At 41.6% G+C, this 26,258-nt stretch overlaps 1 protein-coding gene across 4 annotated transcripts in view; it reads right to left on the bottom strand.

Moving 5' to 3' along the window:
• Window positions 1-1,508: 1,508 nt before the first annotated feature.
• LOC119737360 (deleted in malignant brain tumors 1 protein-like) overlaps window positions 1,509-26,258 on the bottom strand; it is a 38,615-nt gene continuing 13,865 nt past the window's right edge. Inside the window, exons 2-14 of one of the 4 annotated variants that reach the window (XM_038211662.1) lie at window positions 20,093-20,419; window positions 19,625-19,972; window positions 19,160-19,510; window positions 17,530-17,877; window positions 16,593-16,943; window positions 15,402-15,755; window positions 14,163-14,507; window positions 11,713-12,048; window positions 10,292-10,503; window positions 9,068-9,191; window positions 7,064-7,243; window positions 5,349-5,531; window positions 1,509-4,638 (exon numbers count right to left, since the gene is read on the bottom strand). In XM_038211662.1, coding sequence (XP_038067590.1) covers window positions 4,337-4,638; window positions 5,349-5,531; window positions 7,064-7,243; window positions 9,068-9,191; window positions 10,292-10,503; window positions 11,713-12,048; window positions 14,163-14,507; window positions 15,402-15,755; window positions 16,593-16,943; window positions 17,530-17,877; window positions 19,160-19,510; window positions 19,625-19,955 — 3,417 coding nt within the window. In that variant the 5' untranslated portion in view covers window positions 19,956-19,972; window positions 20,093-20,419 and the 3' untranslated portion in view covers window positions 1,509-4,336. The remainder of the gene's footprint in view (window positions 4,639-5,348; window positions 5,532-7,063; window positions 7,244-9,067; window positions 9,192-10,291; window positions 10,504-11,712; window positions 12,049-14,162; window positions 14,508-15,401; window positions 15,756-16,592; window positions 16,944-17,529; window positions 17,878-19,159; window positions 19,511-19,624; window positions 19,973-20,092; window positions 20,420-26,258) is intronic. The other 3 variants (XM_038211671.1, XM_038211680.1, XM_038211688.1) reach the window with 3 other exon arrangements.

Below are 26,258 nucleotides of genomic sequence, written 5' to 3'. Positions count from 1 at the left end.
CAGCCAATTGGAGTTGACTTTACTAAATCTTGACGTCATTTCATTCCCAAATTAGGATAACTAAAAACTAGTCGAAAAGGTATTTTGAAAAATGATTAACTTCAAAGGCGATTATCTCCGAATGACCTTTTTGCATGATATTGAGGTTTTTGTCACTTCGTGAAAACACCAACAATAATGTTTAAGTTTTCAAAAGTGCGGTCACTCACCAGGCTCGTCAAAGAGACTTCGCTTGGCCTGTCATGCCTGTCACCCGGGCCGGGAGGAATCAGTGCCGAGAATCTGGACGAATCGTTGGTCGGTGATGACGCATCTAGGCTGTTCCCGGAGTCAACCTCTCGAGTGATGAATTGTAGGCTTTTTGTTACTAATGCAGTTACTAATCCTCGGCGCGACGGAGGTTCAGAAAAATGTGGGCGAACGGTACTGTCGGCACAAGAAATCCTAGCGGAGTCGAGTACACGTTTGTGCCTGTATACGTGCGACATGGTAGTCTGCTTCCCAGACCAAAGATCTGACTATTTCTCACGAGTTCTAATTTTCACGAATTGATTGATAAAAGGGGGAATTTTGATCGAAATAGTACATCAGTGTACACGGCATATGTATGTCTCCATGCGGGCATTCTTCGACTCAAAAGCGCCCCCTGTTGGGTGATTCGGAATAATTTTGTTGATATAAAGCGCCACGTGTATATAAAGTAATTTCAAATTACAGGCAACAGCGCCCCCATTCCTTTGATTGGATTATTATTTGTTTTCAGATGCATGTGTAGCGCCCTCTAATGATCCATAGCGGTGGGCAACAAAAAAGCAATAGCGCCCTCTATATGTGCTGAATGAACAGGGCTAACTAAAATTGAATTTATCGTTTCGGTTTGCGGTAACACCATGTGGTAATAACTACTGCTTAGAAGATATTAGTTCTGAAAAGAACTTGTCCTGCTTATTATCAACTTTGCTAAGTAGTTTTTTTGTTCTGTTAAGAACAGTCCTGCTGTAAGTTCTAACGAACATGGTGTTACCGCAAACCGAAACGATACCGATACCCCACCATGCAAAGCCTCAAATCTTATAAAATTGAATTTAGTACAAAGATCAGGCCAAAAAAAGAAGTGTCCGGTTTCTGGTATGGAGCTTGCCCAAAAAGTGGTGCGGCGTCGTGGCTTTTTTTTTTTACCTGATTTTTTTTGCTTCAAATGTCGGCTGATGACTGCAAATGGTGCCCGACTAAACTTAGTGCAAATATATGGGAGTCTGAGAGAGGCCACACATAAAGCTTAATTATTCTCGATCATAACCCCATCTAAAAACACGTTAAAATTGTGCAGCAGCAGGATTCCAGTCAAACCAGTGAGTTTGGCGGTTTTGAGACATCATCTTTCATTGGAATTTTTTTTTTTTTCATTTTGCCGACGCGCACGGCTACGACGACGCGCGCGCATACCAGAAACCGGAGACCTTTTTTTTTGGCTTCATAGAACAAAAAGCATTGTGAACTGATTACAATTTAATTGGATGAGTTTTGAGTTTCTTTAAAAAAAGCTCAATTTAATCAACATAATACGGCACATGAGAGAAAAACAAAACACAAATTGTTTATAACCAGATATTTTTGGCTTCTTTCAACACTATTAAACATAAATTATCTAATCAGCCAAGGCTTTTTGTTTATTCATTTATATTTCTTTACTTGGTTGATTTCTTTATCCAGTGCATATGCCCAAACAGTTTAAAAAGCTGGTTTCCATTGGGGCCTAGTATATTATCTCCTAGCCAGGGAGCCAAGCCTCCTGTATATTGACTTCTGATATGTAAAGGCATGCAGATGCGATCTCGCGCCTCAGCCAATCAGAGTCAACTTTACTAAATCGTGACGTCATTTGATTCCCAAATTAGGACAGCATTTGATTGGTCAATTTGAATGCAGTGTTTTGTAATACAACAGCCGGGCGCGTATCGTGTAAATAATAATAATAATGATTTGTCTATGTCTATGATGATGTGACAATGGGTGAATGACCAAAGACCCGATATAGAAAGCGCTCGCTGATTGGTCAAAATCTTTTAATAAATAATAAGCAAAGCTGCTCAAATGTTATAGACCACTGCTTTCGCCACGATCTATTACATACACTAATTGGCCAGGGCCCTGCATATAATTACAAATGATTAAGTAATGTTCAGTTCATAGGAAAAGTGCATTGGTGAAACATACAACAAACATTAATATTTAAAAATACAAGTATTTCAGAAATAGGCCCTATTTCAGAAATAAAGATATACACAACACAAGTTCATATTAAACATTCAAGTACAAGGCACGATTTGGGCTAAAACCCAGCAAAAACAATTTGGGGGAAAAACACAGGGAAATTCCGGATCTCAGTTCTCCCAAAGTAATACTATGGCAACCAAGTACATAACCTGTAGATCAGAGCATTTTGTACCAGTTTGTTATTGGCTGAAAAATAAACTGATGGCTAGTTTCATTTGAATGTACCTAAATAAGGAATCTATAGTCCTCAGTTCATATAAATTATTCGATATATTCTCACCATGCACAGTACCACTAACAGACAAATGTGTGGCATAGCATTCCTTTTTTGCGAAAGGGACATATTCAACGTCATTTTAGTTGATTGTCTTGTTTCACGAATAGGTGCAAGTGGTGTGAAAAGATTTGTCATATGTACAAAGGAGTAATTTTGTTTAGACCTTTGAAAACAAAGTGGAGACATCACCATACATTAACAACTTGCACTTTGAGGGATACAAGATGGCCGATCACTGGTACATGTATATTATTGTTGCAGTAACGATACACAAATGTAACATGATAAATTTCTCAAGCCCTTCTATTCACATTTGTTTATTTAAGCCTACTAAATAGAGATCAAAATGTGACAAATTATGCATTTTAATAACTGCGTTCTTGGTCTTTGAACAAAAATTCATAATTACAGCCTACATCATGCAATGTTGATCACCAAATCCAACAGAAAAACTGGGCCAAAATAATGTGATACTGCAGTTGAAGAGGTTGAAGTGCTACAATGTGAAGTTAAAAATCAAGAAAACATTAGAGCCACAACCTAGAACAATATCTTCATTAAATGTAGGTTTTCCTGGCCGAATCTGTCAAATTAGCAGCCAATTTTTATGCAGTGTCATTACCTTACTTTTCCATTTGAGTCGGTACTCTAAGGCTTTTAACCACTACAAAGTTTAATTCATGAACGTTGCCCCGTCAATTGATATCAGGCAAAAAAGGTATTAAACGTATTCAAAGATTTATTTGAAGGCCGTGACATTGTTCAGTCTCAGGGCCAAGTCACACGAGGCAATATCTACAGACAGCATGGAGAGAACCAAATGCACTGCCCAAGAACGAATGTTCTTAACTGTTGAAGGAAATCTCAGAACATAACATGAAAAGAAATTGAGCTGGTCGTACAAGTTTCCTATAAATCGTGGGGTGCATCACGAAGTGACGTATCGTCTATTGACTTTGTGCACACGATTCGTCACTTTGTGGTACGACTGACAAAATGTACTGATATGACATGTATGATACTGGTCATGCAACAAAAAAATGCATTGTATACAGTAGTGTCCTACATACCAAAACGTTCTTTGCAAATACATGTATGAATGTAATGTTAGATGTCACAGTCCTATGACGTGCACTATATCAGTGCACATTTCTAGTATTATTTGAAGTACTGTAACTGATATTGAACACTAGCATTCACAATTCTGCTTCAAAGCAAAGCAAACATTATAATTATATCAAGGAGATGCTGCAATATGTTAACAGTGTTATGATTATGATCCTCATTAAACAAACAATATAATATTTTAGGCATTAGACAGTCATTCACATCAAACAAGAATTGGAGCTATTTCTAATACAGCAGCTGTAGCGATAGACAATCCAAGTTTATAATTAACTTATGAAAATTAGAATAAGGGCCAAATCCTCTTGATATTTCATTACAATTTTCAGATATTTTCTTGAGAAATAAACTGAAGATTTAGCCCTATAATTCCAAGACCTTTTTATCCAGAATGGCGGAGCAATTTAGAAGGAACCCTTTCCCATTCTATTAACGCTACAGTTTGATCAGTACTGATAATATATTGTTTCGTACAAAGGATCACTGCCATGACTGCATTCTGAAAGAACAGGTATTATATATAATGTACTTTACAACAGACCCAAACTATCTGACTAGACGACACAGAACATGCGTGAATGTATATTTTAGTATGTGATCACAGCACCCCTCGCAGGGGGTCAAGCCAGGTCAGGGGAAACTCTGACGAGACCGGATTCAAAGGCGGGGCCAATTAAGCGAGGTCTCATAGACTGGATTGAACATGTCGATGGTGGACTCTGCCATTGGCCCACCCATCGGCCCGCCCACAGCAGCATAACAATTGTCATCACTGGCGTTGTCAGGCCGATCCTTGGAGCACTGGCAAGGGGGCTGGGAGGGCGAGATAGTCATCTGGTGAGACTGGGTCCTCGTCCTCTGACCCCTGACCTTTATGATGAGGATGATGATGACAATAATGAAGAGGACTGAAGCAGCAGGAATGGCAATCACTGTGATCATGAGTCCATTTGCCAGGCCTAAAATAATAACATGTAATATGTTATAAATTATATTTTTAGCTTGGCATTTTTAACTTGAAAACGCATTGTGGAAGTTTTCATTGTCGTTAGACTCATCAGACGCAGAATTTCGACAAAGGGGTTTGATGACTTATGACAACATGGATCATAAGGAACATATATAGGAACATTGGTATCTGCCTGAAAACTATTTAATGAGAAAAACCTTGCCTAGTTCCAAATAAAAGTACATATTTTTTTAAAGGCACATTTTTTCAAATTTGATATTTGTGAAGAACTGTGGAGATTAACCATCCAGTGTGACTCTGGCATCATGTACACCAACCAGAGTGCTTAAATTTATATTTAGAGATTTCATCAAAAGACGAGATGGTGCAATTCAAAATAATACGGCAACTTTTGAATCAGATGTGCTAGCAATGGAATCCACATTTGAGACCGTAGAATTTCTTTATATCCACTGATCTTTCTTTACATCCTCTGATCTTTCTTTACATCCTCTGATCTTTCTTTGTATCCACTGATCTTTTTTTTGTATCCACTGATCATAAACAGGTTAATTGTTATCAGGTTAATAATGCACCTTACTCAAAAAGCTACTGATCCTCTGTATTTGTAACTACCATGTGAAGTGCCGCATTTCATTTGCACTTTCTGTTACTGCACTATGCATATCAATACTAAGAGAGGGTACAGACGAAACTTACCTTGCCCCTGTTTGGTTGAGATAAGTAGGCCCTTTTGCTGGTTGCACTCAACTCCCGACCGCCCCTTTTCACACTTGTCGTCTTGACTCCACCCACTGTTTTTACAAGACATGATTTTGCTCTCCATCCCAGAGCACATAGGTTGCCTCAGTGTGGGAAAGGCACTGTCCTCATTCCCGAAATCTGGCAAAAGAATTATAAAGAGTCCATGAAGTCAATATTTTTAGGAACATATTTTGTGCAACTTTATATTCCTCTTAAATGTATAAAAACAAATGGATATCCCTTTTTGGTTAATTTTATTGAAAAGTGCAATTCTTTAAATATAAAAAAAATCCATGCTTTTCCGGACAGCTGAGGGCGCTGTTGCTAAGATGATGTAATTTTAACTAGGAAGACACTGTTCAGTTTACGGGTTTTCTGATAAGATCGTGTACAAAAAAACTTGCTTATTGAAAATATTTATGAGAAAAGTGTTCTCATTGGCTTATTGTCATGTTCTGACACAACAATGAATCACCAAAGAAAAGAACAATTATAAAGCGAAATATCCAAAATTCTGGCAACTTTTAGTGCTAAAATAGCTGTAACATTGAGGTTTCGTACTTTTTGCCCAAGAACATGGCGTTAAATGGGACACAAAGGTGCATTTCCAAGGACTGCATTAAAAAAATAACACTGCATGGGCCCTTTAACTTCAATAATACAGGTCCTCATCAGGAATACTTTAATCAATACACAGACGCCAATAATCATTATCTTCAAGCAAACTTGATTCCTCGATCCTGATTGGTCGATCCATGGCAACAAGCTGTGCTACATATAACCATACCGCACGGCCACAGTTCATACCGCACTCCGCGTATTGCGCTATTCTAAGCCTACATGACGCGATTAGTGCTGCACAATTCACTGTGAATTCAAAAGTTGCGCGTAGGTAACAGCATGCATGTTCCAACTTTACTGCGCGTCAAGTTTGCTTGAAGATAAATTCGTTATCACGCTCGCGCTCGTGGAACACGGAAAATGTAGTGCGTCTGTGTCCCACATACCACTCGGCCTTCGGCCTTGTGGTATGTGGGACACAGACGCACTACATTATTCCGTGTTCCACTCACGCTCGCAAGATAACTAATAATATTGGAATGAAATAGCAATAATATCCCGCGAGCGCTAGTGGAACACGGAATAATGTAGTGCGTCTGTGTCCCATTCAGCCTCGTGGTATATGGGACGCTCGTGGCTGTACATTGTACTCTTAGTAATAATATCACACTGTTGTTGCCATGGATCGACCAATCAGGATTGAAGATTCAAGTTTGCTTTTAATAAGACAATTATTAAAACTGCTATCGGCTCTTTTTTTTGTGGGGGGGGGGGTTAGGGGGACATATATTTATTTGAAGAGTACCATATTGTGAAGACCTAATTTAATAAAACGATAACATTAAAAGAGAACAAATGTAAATGTCAATAAGTAAATTTGAAAAACTGTTTCTTTTCTTTTTTATTAATACATAGTTTTACTTTAAATCAGGTGGTCTTTGGTATGCCTTCAGTTGGTACAAAATGGTTTTTGACACAATGCTCTATATAGATGCACAATATGACTAAAAGTTTCACACGTCCATTTTCTTGCATGGCAGTTTTTACAATCTTACATATGGGTCTCTCAATTTAATGCTAAGTCCCCCAATTTTCAGACTCATATTTACCACGTGGGTTTTGGCTCTGGTAGACTGATTTGGCACCAGAGTAGCCCAGTTGACGGCAGACAACCTCCCCGTCACTCAGCTGCCAATCAGTGTCACAGACGGCACCCCACACTCCCTCTAGAAGGATCTGCACCTCCCCCTTGAACAACGGCTCACTGCCAGCCAGCTTGACGTCACCATCTTGCAAAAATAAAAACAGAAAAAGAACAAACATTGAATAGGCCGATAAATGTCCTCTGCACTATTGGTAGCACTTTCTATGAATAAGCCAAACTATAAAACTCCATGCAGGAACTGTGCAGGGCACCGTGTGGTCTGCACTTATGAGAGCCAGTCACAGGCCACACTGCATGTATACATGGGTTTGCTGAGGCAATGAACCACCAAAGTAAATATAGAATAACAGAATATAGAATAGAAGGCCCCCCCCACCCCAACCAATCATGTTTGTTGGCAAATTCGTGTGTCTGTCGGCAAACACAGCACGACGAATAGTGCCACCTGTTGTCTGACAGTCTTGAAGATCATCCTGTTTGAACAGCATCCTCCAATGTCATATGGCGTCCAGCCACCTCCCCTTTGACAGATTGAACAGAAACAAAATTGAGACTAGCTTTCAAAGCATGGATGGCCTCTTGGCAATTTGATGTCACACACATCCGTTCACAATGCTCTGGAGACACTCTAGGGGCCGATTTCACAAAGGCTAAGACGCAAACGCATCTTAGGAAGGGTGATTTGTATTAACTTGTGACTTGTCCGAGGACAGATTTCACCAAACGTAGGATGTGTTCAACACATCCTAAATTCCCAAGCAACACGGCTGAACTCGTCTTAACTTAAAATCAGTCTGAGGGTCGTCTTCTCTCATTAATGCATGTGTTAATTTGTATATTGTCTGGAAATCATTGCTGTTAAAGACAAGTGTCAGCTTAGAGTTATGGTTTTGAGGAAGAAAACCGGTGAAGAAACAGATTTTAAAAATGTCTGATGCGTCAAGAGTTTTAATAAAAATAGCTTATTAGCAATTTTAATTTCACATCATAATTTTACACCTAGTAGAATTTGTAAAATAGAGTGATAAAACCGGGAGCAAGAATGAATCTATGTATCTTTCGTAGAACTACCATGCGTGTGAAATTTATTGTTCTATGTGCAGGTTGGTTTTGGGCATTTTGTTTCAACAACCATTTCATCAAGCGGTAGAAGCAAACATGAGACAGTCATCAAATTGGTGGTTTTGCTTATAACTATAACTATAACTTACAACATTTATAATGCGCTTTCCACCATGTTTCAAAGCGCACAGTAGTTTCTTGTACAATTATCAATTTACTGATTAAAGGCTTGTGAAAAAAGAAAGCTCTTAAGTACTGTCTTAAACGAGTCCAATGAATCAGTTTCACGGATGTGGATGGGAAGAGAGTTCCAGAGTTTCGGGGCTAGCACAGAGAAGGCACGGTCGCCATAGCGGGTTTTGGTTTTAGGTCCAGGCAGTAACTGAAGATGGGCTGTAGAATGCGATCGGAGGTGGCGGGATTGGGTTGTCGATAGTGAAGCCAAGATCTCGGACACACTCCGCTGTATGGTCAAGATTACTGGCCAAGATCTCGGACACACTCCGCTGTATGGTCAAGATTACTGGCCAGATCCAGAGGTGGGAGGACACCAGGATGTGGATGCTTAAGATGGGTTTAGTGAAATCAATCTTAGGACGCGTCTTAGCTAAGATTGATCTTAGAGCGGGGACTCATCTGAAGTCCTAAGAAAACTCTTGCCCAGTACAAACTAAAAGTAGGAGATTTTTTAAAGGCATCCGTTTTTGAAATTTGCTATTTGTGAGGAACTGTGAAGATTAACGAGGCTTGTGAAATTGGCCCCTTTGTTTTTAAAGTTACATTTTTATCAATTCCTGGGAACCACCCTACCCTTTGGCTAAGCTTCCTTCTTTCCCTCCCATATCCCCCTGCCCCCATTTCCCTTATTCCCAAATGCTTCTCTCACCAGATCTGTGCTTCAGGCACTGCACAATGACATCACTGCCAGCGCTGGCGTCATGACAACTACTTCCCTGTACAACCTCCACTTTGCAGTCCTTGAGCTGCACCTCGGATCCAGTACAAGAGACCTGAAGGTGAATGCAAGCAATCATGAAGATCAGGCGGCTGTAGATGATAGGCTGTTTGTATTCATTCAGGCAATAAACTCTAGTCAATAAGAATAGAACATCATCAAAACGAACAAGTCAGAGTTGTAACGAGTCACTGAAGTTTGTGACTCAAGTCGAGTCGAGTCACATTCGAATCACAGTGTGTGGTCGGGTCGAGTCAAGTCAAGTCAAGTCAAATTTATGTTCGAGTCAATTGAGTCACTGATATGTTCACACCATCTAATAAATAACAGAGTAGAAGAAAGACCACAAAACATGCATGGGGATCAAAAGACTTAAAGTATGCTGCATGGTACCCAATAGACAGTTTCTGCTGTTTCTACCAAAGATGTACGTAAGTTAACAAGAAGCGAAAGTGTGGTTTTGTTTCTGGTTTTGCTTCGGGTCTGGAAAAAAACCAAAATGCAACATACAAGACTGTTTGTGATTATATACAAATATATCCAATCCTTTTTGAAAACAGCACAAAAATTTACCCGGAGTTCATCAAGGGCTTAAAAAATCACCTGGAGCCAATGACGAAACCAAGAATTGGGAAATGCATTTAAAGTCTGGTTCTGGGATAGTGTGCACTACATTATAAAACCACAAAGTGGGAGTCTTTGATACGGCGTATATTTGTATGCGATAAGCGGCCACAACTCAACGACAGTAATGAAAAGCACGCGAACATAAATATCTTGGTAATATTAGTCACCGCAAAGGTATTTTCACACAGTTTTGGGACTCAAGTGTTATTACCCTTCAAATTGAGTCAAGTCTAGTCTTCTGAGGAGGGACTTGCGCCGAGTCAAGTCATTGCTCGCATTGCCTTGAGTTGAGTCAAGCCAGTTACCCGTTTGGACTTGAGTCAAGTCAAGTAGCGAAAAAATTGAGATTCAGTCAGACTCGAGTCGAGTCATTGACTTAGTCATAACAACTCTGGCACAAATTTGAAACTATATCATAAGACTGTTTTAATATCTCTTCAATTTATTTCTGTTTTTTTTTTTTCAGATCAAAAATAAAATCATGCCATCTTAACTCGAAAACCCCCCCAAAACATTAAAATTTCATACCCGATTAATAATGCTTGATCCTTGCCCATTGCTGTTAACTCCAGCGATGTTAGTGTTAATGGCAGAGCTGAATCCAAGCTGCCTGCAGACCATATTGGCCCCAGTCATATCCCATCCTGGGTTGCACACCGGCAGCCACTCGCCATCCACAAACATCTCCAGTCGCCCCTCAGAGTCAGGTGAATTACCAAGGCTAACAAGACGTACAGAACCTATACAAAGAGTATACAAAAATATCATCCAAAAGGTATGTTAAAATGAATGGTCTGTACTACGCTTCCTTGAGAAATCCAGAATATACCAGAGTGTGCTTTAGCAGTTTGGGGCGGTGTATTAGGGCACTATTGAGATGTACAGACTAATGAGTAACTGAACTTCTACTTCAATGCATCAGCCCATGCAGCTAATTTTTCCCCCATGTGAATCTATTTTGTCTCTTTGTTTAAGCAAAATCGTCCAAAGCAAAGCTATAAAGCTACTCTTGGAAAACGGCTAGAAAGAAGACAATTATGACGAAATAAATCAGGAAAGCTGGAGGTAGGAATTGATATTCCTCTTCAAACAGGCTAGATCATAGAATGCAGGGAAACATGCACTAGGCAAGGAGTTCCTACGACATACATAACGTGGGAAAAAGCTACTAGAGTGTAGTTCACTGTCCTACATCTCGGCACAGCTAGAGTGTATGGGTGAGAGGAAGCAGAGAGCCTGGTTGCACGCTCACACACCCTGACAGGAGGAACCAAGTCACACAAACTGGTGGAACAATGTCCATGGAATTATCTGTAGAACAGACTGAGGGTGGCTACTGACCTACGGTGGGAAAGGGTTGTAATGATCAACCCAACTCCTCACCAACCTAATTAAGGATTCGCTTCTGCACCCGATCTAGTAGAGATAAATGGCAGACAGAAGCTCTGATGTATACTTAGGCCAAAAAAAAAAGTCTCTGGTTTCTGGTATGGAGCTTGTCCAAAAAGTGGTGCGGCGACGCGGCTTTTTTTTTTTAACCCAACTTTTTCGCTTCAAATGTCGGCTGATGACTGCAAATGGTGCCCGACTAAACTTAGTGCAAATATATGGGAGTCCAGAGAGGCCACATAAAGCTTATTCTCGATCATAACCCCAGCTAAAAACACGTTGAAATTGCGCAGCAGCAGAATTCCAGTCAAACCAGTGAGTTTGGCGGTTTTGAGACATCATCTTTCATTGAAAAAAAAACTTTTTCATTTTGCTGACGCGCATGGCTACGGCGACGCGTGCGCATACCAGAAACCGGAGACTTTTTTTTTTTGGCCTTATCTTATGTAAATTTTTGTACAAAATACGGATGTAAAAACTTTTGGAATCCAAAGACATCTCTAACCACAACTGTCCCTACTGGAAGTTAAAAAAAAGATGTCAAGAACAGATTTCTTTACCAGGTCTTTGGCACACCACTCCGACATCATCATCATGGGTGCAGTTGTGCTGCTTCCAGTGCCGCCTTGGGCAACTTATAAGGGATGTCTCGGTACCAGTGCAGCTCACCTCATTCATCAGGATGGGGCCCTGCCCCCCGGCATACTTGGACTGGTACAGGACCGGATCCGCCGAGCCAAAGCCCAACTGACGACAGACGACCTGAGCATTTTGGAGGTCCCACTGGTCATTGCAGACTGTTCCCCATTGGCCCCTATAGTGCACCTCCAGACGCCCGTTTGAGGGCGCTGTTCCTCCAGCCAGACGTAACGCACCATATTCTGCAGGCAAATTATCTGCCAAAAAAAGGGAAAATAGTTGAGCAGAGACCAAAATTGCACATAAAAAAAATTTGAAAATGTAAAAGCTCTAAAGCAAAGACAATTACTGGCAACACAATACACTATCAACAGGGGAGGATCATGGATTTTCCGGGGGGGGGGGGGGGGGGGGCGTGAAATGTACCAAGCAGCAAATGGTGAAGTCAAGTAAGGCACCTACGCCAAAGGCATGCCCGCCCACCTTGCTTGAGGGGTCTGGGCACATTTTATACAGCGTAATGTTGTCTCTCCTTCTTTTTTCTTCTCTTTTTGAGTCTCTTTCCCTCTAGTGCTGCAACTGATCTTCAAAGTTCGGTTCGATTCGGTTCGGTTGCGGTTCGATTTTTTCTCTCCAAACTTCGGTTTGGTTCGGCTTCGGAAGTGCATACATAATGTACATGTCCATATGACATGTATTGGGCTACAATGAACAAACACGTGCGTACCGCGCACGTCTGACAGAAATAAGCACCGCAATTTCCACATGCTATTCAACCCAAGTTGAAGGCTGAATCTTATTTTTGTTGTGTAAACAAAATTCCGTAATAATTTGACTTGATGACGTTGAAAAATGTTACTTATATCACAGCCCTATCCGGCCCGGCAACTAAGGGCTAGGGCCTGGGGCCCTACGCTACACGATCGCCATAAAATGTTCCCACATGTTCTGACAGTTTTCCTGACGAGTTCCGTCCCATCCGTGCATGCACTGATGAGCACTAAAAACTTGCTGCATGGCAATAATTGCTGATTAGTTTTGTTCTAAGAACAAACAGGTCCTTTTACTGTGGCAAACTTATGAAATCATGATTAATTTTAGCAACAAGCTGACAAGTAGCTACCGTAAAAAAAAATAACTTTTTGTTTCGCGACTCCATGATGAATTCTCATTCAGCTGTGAGGTGGAAAAGTGTGGACCAATCCATTTTGAAAAGGGGTGTTTTACCCTCTTTTGGGCGATTACATCGTGTTTCGTATTCATTCTTTACGAAAAAAAAAAATATTGCGAAAATTACGAACTTATTCTGAACTTGAGATAGGTTTCAGACTCCATAAAAACTATTTTTTTATTTCTGATACGGTGAAAAAAATGAAAATGCTGGTGAATTTTGCCGAGGAAAGCACACCCTTCACCGCAATTGGTTTGGTCCAAACGTACTACGTCACGCTGGAACACGGCGCAGCATTATGCAGGGCATGATACTGAGACCACGCACGCTGGATGAATGCAAAGAGCATCGCTTTTCATTGAGAAAATCGCAAGGCGCGTACAATTTTTTCAAAGCGTATCAGCCTGATATCTTATTTGTTTGCGGTGACTTGTCAACACGGTAAATTCAATCACCTGTGCGTTTTATTTTTGCCCTTTCATTGCAAGCATTAGCATTCCTAGCGCTATCAACAAATACTTGCTGAACTTTCCGAACCGACATTTGGGTTCGGTTCGGTTCGGTTCGGTTCGGGTTTGGTTCGGAAGGCCAAGTTCGGCTATTTTTAGTTCAGTTCGGCAGTTCGGCTGCAGCACTATTTCCCTCTCTATATCTTTTTTTTTCAGAAGGAAAGGCCCCTCTCCCCTTCGGAACTGCCCCTGATCTATACACATAAGCAAGAGACTAAAAACATATCAAATGGAATAACACCTACAGAAGTAAAATGAAATTAAAAAGTAATCACAAAACGGCAAACACCAACATCGATTAAAAAAAGATGAAAAGCAACACAAGACAAAAAATGAACACCTCGAACCCTCACCCCACCCACAGTCCACCAAAAATCCATAAAAGGCCAACTTGAACAGGTCAGTTTTCAACAGTGCCTTACAAGTGGCCACACTGCTAGCTCTTCTAATTTGTATAGGAAAAGCATTCTAGAGTTTAGGGGTAGCAGTAACAAAGGCACGATCCCCAAGAGTAACTTTGGTACGGTGAAAATGGTAGTCCAAAAGAGTGTTGTGATAAGAACTGCGAAGACTGAAAGGTGAAGAGGTTTTTTTTTACAAGTTGAATAAGGTAAACTGGAGCTAAACCATAAAAACATTTGTAGGTCAACAATAATATTTCAAAATTCACAGGAAGCCAATCGTTTTTTACCTGAGACAATGCTGCCTTGTGTAGATGTCGGCACGATGCATACAACGCCAGCGTCTTCAGAATGATTGCAGTTGTGGTCCTCTTTGTAGCGGCACTCGTACAAATTGCTCTCCTCACCCGAGCATTCCACCTCGTCCAGTAGTATCCGTCTCTCTCCCATTCCAAATCCGGCTTCCTGTGAATTCAGTGCAGCTTCGGCTGACGTGAAGCCCAGTTGCCGGCAGACAACTGATGCAGCGTTGATATCCCATGAGTCATCACAGACGGTGCCCCATGAGCCTCTGTAGTAGACTTCCACACGCCCTTCATGGGCGGAGCTACCCCCCTCCAGACGCACACTCCCATCTGAAAATGGCACAATTCCAAGAAATAATTGGTGTGACAACAGAATGCGTTATCTTTTCTCCAAATCATTATGTCCGACCAATGTGCAAACTGAAGCACCACACTACTATACGCTATGCGCTGAGCTCCGACAGAAAGAGCTACAAACCATAATAATACAATGACACAAGAAATACACCAACAGTCAGGGAAAAGAATGAACACACAGGGAGACCAAGGAAACCTTTAGGAAGAACATCTCAGTATTGGGCACACATCAGAAATATACTGCAGACTAGGATGGGAGATTTGAGCACAAACAAATAGTAAATGTCTAGCTGTATTTGCAAGTTTGCTCACACACAAGAAAAGATCAACACACAGCCATCACTGCTTGACCATAAAAAAAAAAAACACTAACAATTTACAAACAGAATTCATTAATCACACTATAATAAACAAGCCTCCAATATGTGCTGCAGTGAGGTTCACTGCATGATCCTCTCAAGTCCATTCACAAGTCACTCACATTGAGTCCTCCAATCCCAAGTCAAGTCACATGCCTTTCAAATTGCCTTCTACATTCATTCCTACTTTTGACCAGACTTGTGAACTAACTATTATTTACTTGTGACTGGACTGCTTACTTGTGGCGGATTAAATTTGTGATAAACTCAAACACAACACTACCTATAATGCAAAGGTCCACAAAAAGAGTTCCATATATTTTTCAAATTTGTGTGTCCCCCCCCCCCCCCCCGATGTCACATGCAGCAAATAGCAGCACATCAAACTATTGTTAAAATAAGAGACTGAAGCCTGTTCTTATAAGACATTAAAGAATTAACAGATGAACAAAACCCAACATTCCAATCTTGAAATATCCATTTCTGAAACAATCAAAGTCAAAGTTACCTGGTACCCCTGAAACCTCTGGCGCAGCAGATGCTGATGAAGAACAGATGACTCCTACATCTTCCGAGTGTTCACAGTTATGCACAGTCCATCCTGCATGGGAACAATCTGCCAGAGTACTTTCTTCTCCGTAGCACCCGAGATTGTCCAGGAGAATTGGTCCACTACCCATGGCAAATTTAGTAACAGCAGATACAACTCCAACTGCAGATGGAAAACCAAGCTGATGACAGATGACAGTAGCATCTTGGATATCAAAAGCATCATCACAGACAGTTCCCCAGTTACCCTGATAGAAGACCTCCACACGTCCCTCAGAAGATGAGCTTCCATCAACTAAGCGCACACTGCCATCTGCGAACAACAGAATGATACAAGAGCAAGTGCTCAAAAATAGTACCAAAATATTCAGATGATTTTTAATAGTGATCATAATGTCCAATTATATAAATAAAACAAATTTTAAAAGTTAAAAAATTTATAAAAAATCAGTTGTTGACGTCATAATGACGTCATTTTGGAATCTGCAAACTAATAACATTATCTAACTACCCACCAAGTTCAATGACGTTCGGACCTTCCCTTGTATGTGTTCAAAAATTGCTGTAATGATGACGTCGTGAAGACATCACATATTTTACAAAAGTTTGTGCATGTATCTGTTACTAACAAACCTAAACAAAAAGAAATGTTCTGTTCATGAGAATAGCATGTTCTGTTCTTTAACACTCAAAATTTCAAAAACCCATAATAAATTTCATGACGATGTTATCACAACTACACCTCAATTTGTATACATGTACATCCCTGTCTGTGTACATGTACATGGTCTCCACCAAATCTGACTTGTACACAATGTAGTTCTCTAGATAAAGGCCACTGAACAATGCACCTGTAAGATGACGTCATATATGTATGACCCATGATGACATATTGCTGATGTCATTTTTCTACATATGTCTTACCTCTTTAGGTCTTAGTCTATAGATGTTAAGTTTCGTTGGGATATGACTTTGTTAAAAGTGCTGGGCTGAATAAAAAAATGTACAAACTCTATGGGATTTGAAAACGAAACAAAAGTAAGGGAAAAAAATCAGAACAAAAACAAAGCCTTTTCTGCAACTATGCGGAAAAGCCAATAATCACAAAAAGATGGCAAAAAGACAAAAAAATAAATAAACACCTAATTACCTGGAATCCCTGCAATCTCTGGGTCTGCAGTTGTTGTAGAGCAGATGACTCCAGCATCTTCTGAGTGGCCGCAGTTGTTATCATTCCAACCTCGATGAGAACAATCAGCCAATGTACTTTCATCTCCAGAACACTCAACATCATCCAGGAAGATGGGCCCTTCACCAACGGGGAATTCATCAGCAGCAGACAAGGCTCTGATGGCACTTGGGAAGCCCAGTTGACGACAGACTACAGTGGCATCATCGATATCCCACAAGTCATCACAGACAGTCCCCCACTGGCCTCGGTAGTAGACCTCAACACGCCCTTCATGTGACGAGTCTCCACCAACCAATCGAACACTGCCATCTGAAAAGAGGGCAAATGTACACAATTCATAAACATGTTTACAAGTTTATAACATGTAGGTGTACGACATATAATTATTGTTACATCATGTCTTGGTTACTGTGATTTTGCTGGTCTATATCGACCACATATCCAGTATATAGAAACAAGTGTTTAATTCACATCATTACATTGCATATAAATTACCTCATATACACCAGGCTACATAATTAAATCACCTCACTTACACCGGGATGCATATAATTTATCTTGTGTACACCGCACTTTACAAGCATTACTATTAACTCACATGCACTAGATTGCATACATGGAACATTTGTGAAGGGTGCATGGGTAGAAAACGCAACATCTCAATCTTGTGTCTGACAGGAAATCAAATAACAACCTTCATCTTTTTGACTTATTGATATGCGATCATTTGTTGACCGCTGTGATGTGGGATGTGCCTTGTTTAACCCTCTTGGGGTTAAATCTGCATCTCAGCACACTTGACTTTGTCTGAGGAGTGCTTTGCGCCCCTCAGGCATCAAAATCGTCATATCCTACATCATAACAGTCAACAAATGTGAAATATAACATGACATGCCTTCAAATACATCAGGGCCTTCTGTAGCCATGACCAGGGGTACACAGAAGACTCCAGCATCTTCTGAGTGGGCGCAGTTATCCCAGTCAAGGTGACGACAGTCCGCTAGTGTAGCTTCATCTCCTACACATTCAACGTCATCAAAGAAAATTGGACCATCACCAATGGTGAATTCGTCTTCAGCTGACACAGCTCTCAAAGCACTTGGGAAGCCCAGTTGACGACAGACTACAGTGGCATCCTGGATATCCCACAAGTCATCGCAGACGGTCCCCCACTGGCCTCGGTAGTAGACCTCCACACGCCCTTCAGACGGAGAGTTGCCATCAACCAATCGAACACTGCCATCTGACAGAGTAATAAAAACATCAGTTTGTATGGACAAGAGAATCATAAATCCTTATTTGTCTTTACTATTATTTCAACCCATTGTCCGATCTAAATCTTGTTTCTAAAGTTTTCTAAGTCCTTGTTACATATTTCAATTTCAATAGATTCTAACGAAACACAGACCCGCCCCTAACTCTTGATGCACAACCTGTGACATTTCTTCACATTTTGTTGGCACAAGTTCTGTATGAGGTTCAGTTTCTTCGTTGCCTGTTGACCGCACACCTCGAGAACAACTTGTGGGTGGGCCGTCACCGCATTATGGGGAAGTTTTTTTATTGTTAGGGAAATTAGGACTGAGTTTTTGGGACTTTCTGCTGTCCCCATAGCAACAAGTGTGTAGTCCCCACAGTTACAGAACAAGAAAGCTTACATAGGCATAGAAGTGGGGTACTTCCTTGGTTCTCATGTAATAAAATTTTGCAACGTCACACACTTATGTCAAAATGCTCTTATTTTTTACCATAGTTAATTTCCTGGGCTGAAATTCAGACTTAATATCCCTTTTCTAAAACTTTTCCATTTGCAACGATCAACCCACCTTGGAAATTCCTACTTTTTGAGTAAAATCCATATATCTATTTCTTGAAAAACTTGTGGGGTACCAAAACGGTACCCCGCAAGTCGGTGGGCATTCCTTGTGGGGTACCTCCCATTGTTCCGGTACCCCATAAGGCAGAGTTTGTACACGTACACATTTTTGTTCAGTAGAGCCCAGTTCATACATGTACTTCACGTGAAAGCGAAATTCGTGACGTCAACAATACATTTGAAGCGCGTCCGCCATTGTTGACGACATGAATTTCGCTTCGCACAAGCTTTCGCGTGAAGTATGAACCGGGCTTAACTGTAGGGCCTAAACATGTGTTGTCCCTATGGGGACAGTAGAAATCACTATAGCAGAAAAGTCCCCATAACTTCGGTTCTAATTTCCTTAACAATAACAAACTTCCCCATTACGCAGTGAACACTCTTTCAAACCAAATTCTTTGTCATGATTTCCTTGAGTGTTCCTCTTCATTATTTGCAACTGCTAACCCTAACCCTAAAATGCCTCTGAACACATTTTTCAGAGAGGGGGAACCTAATTGTGAGGATGTGGGCAAGCTGATCTATACAACGTCTTTGCTACCTGGTTTATGTGGACCTCTTTCGTTTTAATGTCCACACAGTGAATGCAATCACATACACCCTTTCCTCTTTATAGTATAGCAGTGATTTTGGTGAAAAGCCACGTTACCTGGCATTTCTGAGCCCTCGGTCACAGTTGCTGATGTAGAACAGATGACCCCTACATCTTCCAAGTGGCTACAGTCATGTGCAGTCCATCCTGTGTGGGAACAATCTGCCAGAGTACTTTCATCTCCGTAACATCCGAGATTGTCCAGGAGAATTGGTCCACTGCCGATGGCAAATTCAGAAAAAGCAGATACAACTCCCACTGCCGATGGAAAACCAAGCTGATGACAGATGACAGTAGCATCTTGGATATCAAAAGCATCATCACAGACAGTTCCCCAGTTACCCTGATAGAAGACCTCAACACGTCCCTCAGAAGATGAGCTTCCATCAACTAAGCGAACCCTGCCATCTACACACAACATAACAAAAGCAACATTTGTACATGAGAGAAACCACTATTTCCAATCTCATAATCCCTGTCCGAAAATAATCAAAGATACTAAGAGGTGAAAAGCCAAAATACCTGGTATCCCTGAAACCTCTGGCGCAGCAGTTGCTGATGTAGAACAGACGACTCCTACATCTTCTGAGTGTTCACAGTTACTCCATCTTGCATGGGAACAATCTGCCAGTGTACTTTCATCTCCTGAGCACTCGAGATCGTCAAGGAGAATTGCTCCACTGCCCATGGAAAATTCAGTGGCAGCAGATACAGCTCTCAGTGCAGATGGGAAACCGAGTTGGTGACAAATGACGGTAGCATCTTGGATATCGAATAAGTCATCGCAGACGGTCCCCCACTCCCCTTGGAAGTAGACCTCAACACGTCCCTCTGCAGACGAACTCCCGTTCATCAATCGAACACTGCCATCTGGAAAAACATTAAACTGAATTGAACTATCAACATACAAATTTAAATATGTGGAGCTGCAGATCTATAAAGGGACATACACACTTAAGCAGGAATCTCCTAGAAAAACATTGCACCAACCTGAGACTGGAGTATGGTTGGAGCATATCACACCTGCATCTTCGTCATGTTCACAATTATGGTTTGCCCATCCTCGGTGCCCACACTGTGCTAGATTTGGCTCGCCTCCTAGGCAAGACAAATCGTCTAGGAAAATGGGCCCATCTCCAATAGAGAACTCGGCAGCTGCAGATACAGCCCTCTCAGCACCTGGGTAGCCCAGTTGACGGCAGACGACGGTAGCGTCTTGGATATCCCAAGAGTCATCACAGACTGTGCCCCATTCTCCGTTGAAGATCTCCACACGCCCTTGATATGGGTAGAGTCCATCAGCTAAACGGACATCCCCTGGGGAATAATAATGTTCAATGTGGGATTGTATTAAGACAAGATGAGCTATTACACTATTGAATGATTCATGCTTAGTGAATCTGAGAGAAAAAACCCACTGAAGTGCTACATATATCACTGGCCATTGGTACTGTATTAAGAATATGGCCATTGTGAAGTTTAGTACCCCATTCCTAAAAGAGAACAAAATCCACCTTAAACCTTTTGGAATCACCTAAGTACATTGTAGATGACATGACATTGTGTTAAATATCTGCAGGATTATTTATTAATATGTTGGAAAGAGGCAGGGTTTTGAGTTTTGAGGAAATCATAGGGTAACAACCATGTGCAGTGACAATGGCCCACTGAAAACAAGCATGGTGACAGTTGTGTAGATGTATACTGTGGATTCGCACGGTAGCTACTGGAATATCATGCAAGAAGGTCACATTTTCTCCCAAAATACAGTTAAACATTTTTTAAAATGGAGTTAATTTAATCAAAAGAAGATTGCCCGAGGTTGCAATAGGGAATGTACAACATTTGCTTTTGGTGAAAGTTTCAGAAATAAATGGATTTGGAGGATTAGTACAAAACGGAGCAATTTATAGACTTTACCGAGTGATTTTTTCCAACTTTCACTCGGGAGGTACCACACTGAGTATACAGTGTTTAAAAAAACGTCGGTGAAGGGCAAAACCTAATTTGATTTATATCACCCCCGACGCAAAATTCCATCTTATAATAGTTTATGCGGTACCCGCTGCTATGTACATCAGATTCGAACTGGCCAACCGACCCCGTTAGCTCGGTGGTGGAGTAGTAAGACATCTGCACTAGAAAGCAGGAGGTCGTGGGTTCGAGTCCCACCTGAGTGATTTTTTCCAACTTTCACTCGGGAGGTAACACACCGAGTATACAGTGTTTAAAAAAACGTCGGTGAAAAAGGGCAAAACCTAATTTGATTTATATCACCCCGACGCAAATTCCATCTTATAACAATTTATAGACCTTGGGAATTTGAAGGTCAACTCAAAGAATCAGTCTAGCAGGCTTGTACCCTTCACAAGTAATCAACTGCACAGAAAAGGTGGAAAACTAAATATGAAAAAAATAGGAGCAGTTCTGGGAAAAAAAACAAGTACCGGGGTATTGTCCAATGCTGGTCGGCTGACCAGCATTGAGAAAATACAGGTTTTCTTGAAAATGTCAGCACACGAGGAACCACGATTTTAGAGGATGCTACCGGTAGCTTTAGACTGTCATTCCTTTTATAAACCAGTCAGGTATTTTTTGCAAATGTGGTATCTTCCATTTAAGAATAAAAAAGACTGAGGTGTCCATAACTCCACAACCGCGATAAATATTCATTTATCAATGCATTGTCTCGAACCTCTATTAATAATTTTTTGTACTTTTATTTATGGGGGGGGGGGAACAAATGAATTTTTGCTCACACAGGCCATGAGTATGGGATAGTCAAATGTGTATGGAATTGAACAGGTTTTCTCTTTCCTAAACAAAATGTTATCATTTTAGCAACACCCATTCATGAAGACATTTCTTGTTTTGTTCAAGGGAATTGGCGCATTTGCTCTGCGCAAAAAAAAGCAAATGCATGCGTGTATCTACTGTTCCATAATTTTGCCACGAGTTTTTTTAAACATTTAATGATGCACTTAAGTTGTTTGCGTGTGCACTCTGCATTCACTCCATCTAATTGCATTACTTTGTTTCCTATATTTTTAGCCTATATTTTTATGAATGATACTCAGAGAACTCAAACAGAACAATACTCCAACAGACTTGGTGGAATGAACCCTTGTGCGTGTACACTTTTTAGCCTCCGTTTTTCATATTTTTTGTTCAAAACTATTTATATATTTTTTTATATATGGTTTTTATTATTATATCTTATTTCTTGGTTTATTTATTTATTTATGTACTTATTTACATATGGAAACGTTTACCAGCTTTTGTCTCATAAAAGATTTATGTCCCTGTGTATGGTTCTGTGTGTGTGTATGCACTCACACACATTTGCCGGGGATGACGACATGTGTGTGCTCATGCATACAGGCCTACGTATCTGTTAAATTTTTTAATTAAGTATTATAGCTTTGATTTCATTATGACATCTTCATTTCTCAGAGAAAAAGAAGTAATTGACACAAAACACGAACTTCAATGAATAATGAATAACCTCAGTCCTGTTTTCAGGTGTGCGATCACACCCCCATGCCATCACACGCCTAAAAGCTTCCCGAGAAGTGCCAATAATCACACGCCTGAATCCCTCAGCACCGCACACCTTGGCATACATTCACAGCATTATTATACTTCATAATTTGTGAAAAATAAAGTATGTCAGTGAAGAGAATACATGTATGGCTTAATTGTAAACCAAGATGAATATTATGAAATAACATCCCAGCTTGGACCATACATGTAGAATCACACGCCTAAAAAAATCCTGGTGTGCCTTTTTCCCACGCATCTGTGATTTTCAAACCAGAAGGACTGTAACCAGATATAAATAATCGCTATATTTAAAACATAAGTTCTGCGAATTTGGGAAAAACAGATCTAAACCAACCTAAAACAATAGACAAAGAACTTTACAATTAATTATGCATAAATCACACAATAAACAAAACAATAAACATGCTAAAAGGCAACAGTGCTTGCACAGCGGAAGATGAACACCGCTGGAATTTGCGTTTGCACGTACCTACTGCCACAGTGGTACGATCCAAGTAAGTGGTCAACAGACGCTGGATATGATTGGTGAAATTTCTAAGAAATGCCTTTTTTCGATAAAAGTGACAAACCAATGAGAACAAGTTTTACATCAAGTAAAAGCTTGGGAAAAGACCATTCATAATCTATTTGAACCAAGGCCGCCCGACCACAGGGTAAACGGAGAGGGTTCGCAAAAGAGGCCGAGGGATGGTAAATCGGGCTATTCTCAGCCAATCTCCATATAAAAAAATCCAATATTTAGGCCTACAGTTCTTAAACGTTTTTTGCGACGAATGTGTGCATTACATGTATTTCAGTTTTCTTTTCAGGTTTTGGTTGTGATGACTAGTTTCAGTGAACTTGAATTCATTCAACGAGAATTTCAAAGCAACTTTTCGTTCATGAGTTCCTGCAGGCAATTTCAAACAACATTGAGATGGTGGGCTTATGCACCATCTTGAACCCACCACAGATATTAAGGGAAGATCCCATTTTCCTGGCATTGAAAGTGGAAAAAGTTTTACTGATGAATAAAATTCAATGATTGAACAAGAATCTGAGTCTTTAATTTTGTATGTTCTTATGCTCTTTCATGACAAATGTCCGCCAGCAGACTGTGCTGATTTTATTAACATTAAACAATGTTAAAGAGAACCAACCCCGTTTGTGCACCACATTTTCAAGACAATTGTGCTTAATGATGCCGCAAGAAGATTTACCAAGGTGTCATTGAAAAGCACGTAGCTTCTGCTTTTTGCTGGTAAATGTATAGGCCTAGGCTGGCCATCCTTTAAGGTACACGTAGGATACAATACGGTTTTCCGGTGCTCGTCTCCGGAGAACCCCTTTGGCACAGGGGGGCGTGAGTGGACATTCTAACAGCCTTCTTGTAGGCAAGAAATCGTATGGGATATCTGATTGGTCCGTTTGCTGCAGCCAGCATACTTTCAACCAATCCCTGATGGGGAACTAGGCAGGCTGGCAATGTTTCGCGCGTTTTTCTCCCTTTTCCGCTTTCTTTCGCCGAGCTTCACACACGACAAAATAAAATCCTCCGTACCTTTCGACAATTTTCGACTTCTTCGAATCACCCAAGAACCCCGCATTATGCCGGGTAACAGAGGCCGCAAGCGCAAGAACCCAAGGGACGGCGGACAGCGGGAAAAACGTCCTCTAGGCCATCATCCTCGCCAAACTCGAGCACAAGCCAGAGCAATGCAGACGTTGCTAAACCCGCCATCGGTCGCCAACAGCGATGCTGCAGGCTACGGTCCCGAGGAACAGCGCCCTCTGTCGTCGGGAGCGGAGGTCATACCACCTGAGGTCACACGTAATCACGCTGCAGCCACCAGCGTGACCGCGACGGCCGTAAACGCCGCCGGTCGCCCGGTCCACCCCCAGATTCCTGGGGTCAAGGAAAAAATTGTAAAAAGCGAGTTCCTAGAACTCGACACTCTCTTGGACCGCCACGGACCTAACCCACAACCTCCCATTCACATTGGATAAGTCAGGCCAATTACGTGTGACTGACGCAAAGAAAAAACCGCAGATAAATTCCATTTTGGCATGGACCGATGCATTCCTAGTTTTTGCATCTGTGTTCCTCAGTGCGCACCCCGCGCGGTTGCAGGAGTTACTTAAATATATGCACGTGGTTCGCATGGCGGCTGCACGCTTCACTGGCCGCGGTTGGTTGGAATACGACCGGCAGTTTCGCATGCGCCAGCAATTTCACCCATCTAGGGCATGGTCCATCATTGATGGGGAGCTGTGGGCGCTCTACATTGCTGCCCCAGGGCCTTCGTACGTAGGCGCAGGCGGGCAAGGGGGGCCCCCACTCGTCGCACCCAAACGAGCTTACAATTCTTTTCGCTGGCCATCCCGTCAATCCCCCCGCACCAGTAACATCTGCTTTGCATTCAATCGGACCCCGGGCTGCTCAAGGGTACAGTGCCCATTCCCCCACAAATGCTCCGCTTGCTTCTCAACCGGACATGGGTCGTCTGCTTGCAAAACCCCTGCCAACAAGAAAAATACCACTCGTCCCTAGGGGGCTCAGCCCACATCTTTCCCCTCATCAGCCTTGTACTAGCTCTCCCAACTGCGTATGTTGCCTCGCGCATTCACCAGTGATTATAGAATGTCTCTTACCATGGCTAGATAATTACCCCAACACAAAGGTAGCAAATACGCTACGCTCTGGGTTCACAACTGGGTTCAAATTGGGTTACAACGGCATCCGCATAGCTAGGGACTCTAAGAATTTATCCTCCGTTAGGAAAAACCCTGAAATAGCACTCGATAAATTACATAAGGAGGTCCAGCTGGGGCGCATGGCGGGCCCATTCGAAACGAGTCCAATTCAAAACCTTAGAATTTCCCCCATAGGTCTGGTTCCCAAAACAGACCCTGGCAGCTTTAGGCTGATACACCACCTCTCCTATCCCGAATCTGACTCTGTCAATGACGGCATTGACAAACAATTATGTTCAGTACAATACACCACCTTTGATGACGCAGTTAGCTTAGTGGTAAGCTCGGGGAGGGGGGCCCTGATGGCCAAAGCCGATATTAAGTCAGCCTTCCGTCTTCTGCCAATCCATCCTGCTGATTTTTGCTTATTGGGCATTAAAATGCGGGACAGAATCTATGTTGACAAAACACTCCCGATGGGAGCAGCATGCGCTCCAGCATATTTTGAGAAGTTTTCCTCCTTCATTGAGTGGGTCGTGAATAGACGATCAGGTTCTGGACACATATGCCATTATGTGGACGACTTCCTGATGGTCGGGGGGGCAACTTTAGGTGGCCCCCTCTCATGCCAGAGCATGTTGGACTGCTTCATTCAAGTTTGTGGGGAACTAGGGGTGCCACTAGCAAACGAAAAAACGGTCCTTCCCTCCACACAACTGACATTCCTGGGGTTGGAAATTAATTCCATATCGCAAACTGTGTCAATCCCCACAGAGAAACTTATCAACATCACCAAAAAGATTCAGGAGGCAATCCGTCCCTCCAAAATAACCCTCAGAAATCTCCAATCACTCATTGGATCCCTATCCTTTGTGTGCCGTGCCGTCTCTCCTGGACGAGCCTTCCTCAGGAGACTGAT

This window comes from Patiria miniata, unplaced genomic scaffold (genome assembly GCF_015706575.1).
Source record: "Patiria miniata isolate m_02_andy unplaced genomic scaffold, ASM1570657v1 HiC_scaffold_10, whole genome shotgun sequence".
Taxonomy (NCBI): domain Eukaryota; kingdom Metazoa; phylum Echinodermata; class Asteroidea; order Valvatida; family Asterinidae; genus Patiria; species Patiria miniata.
This window is presented reverse-complemented; position numbering and strand designations above follow the sequence as displayed.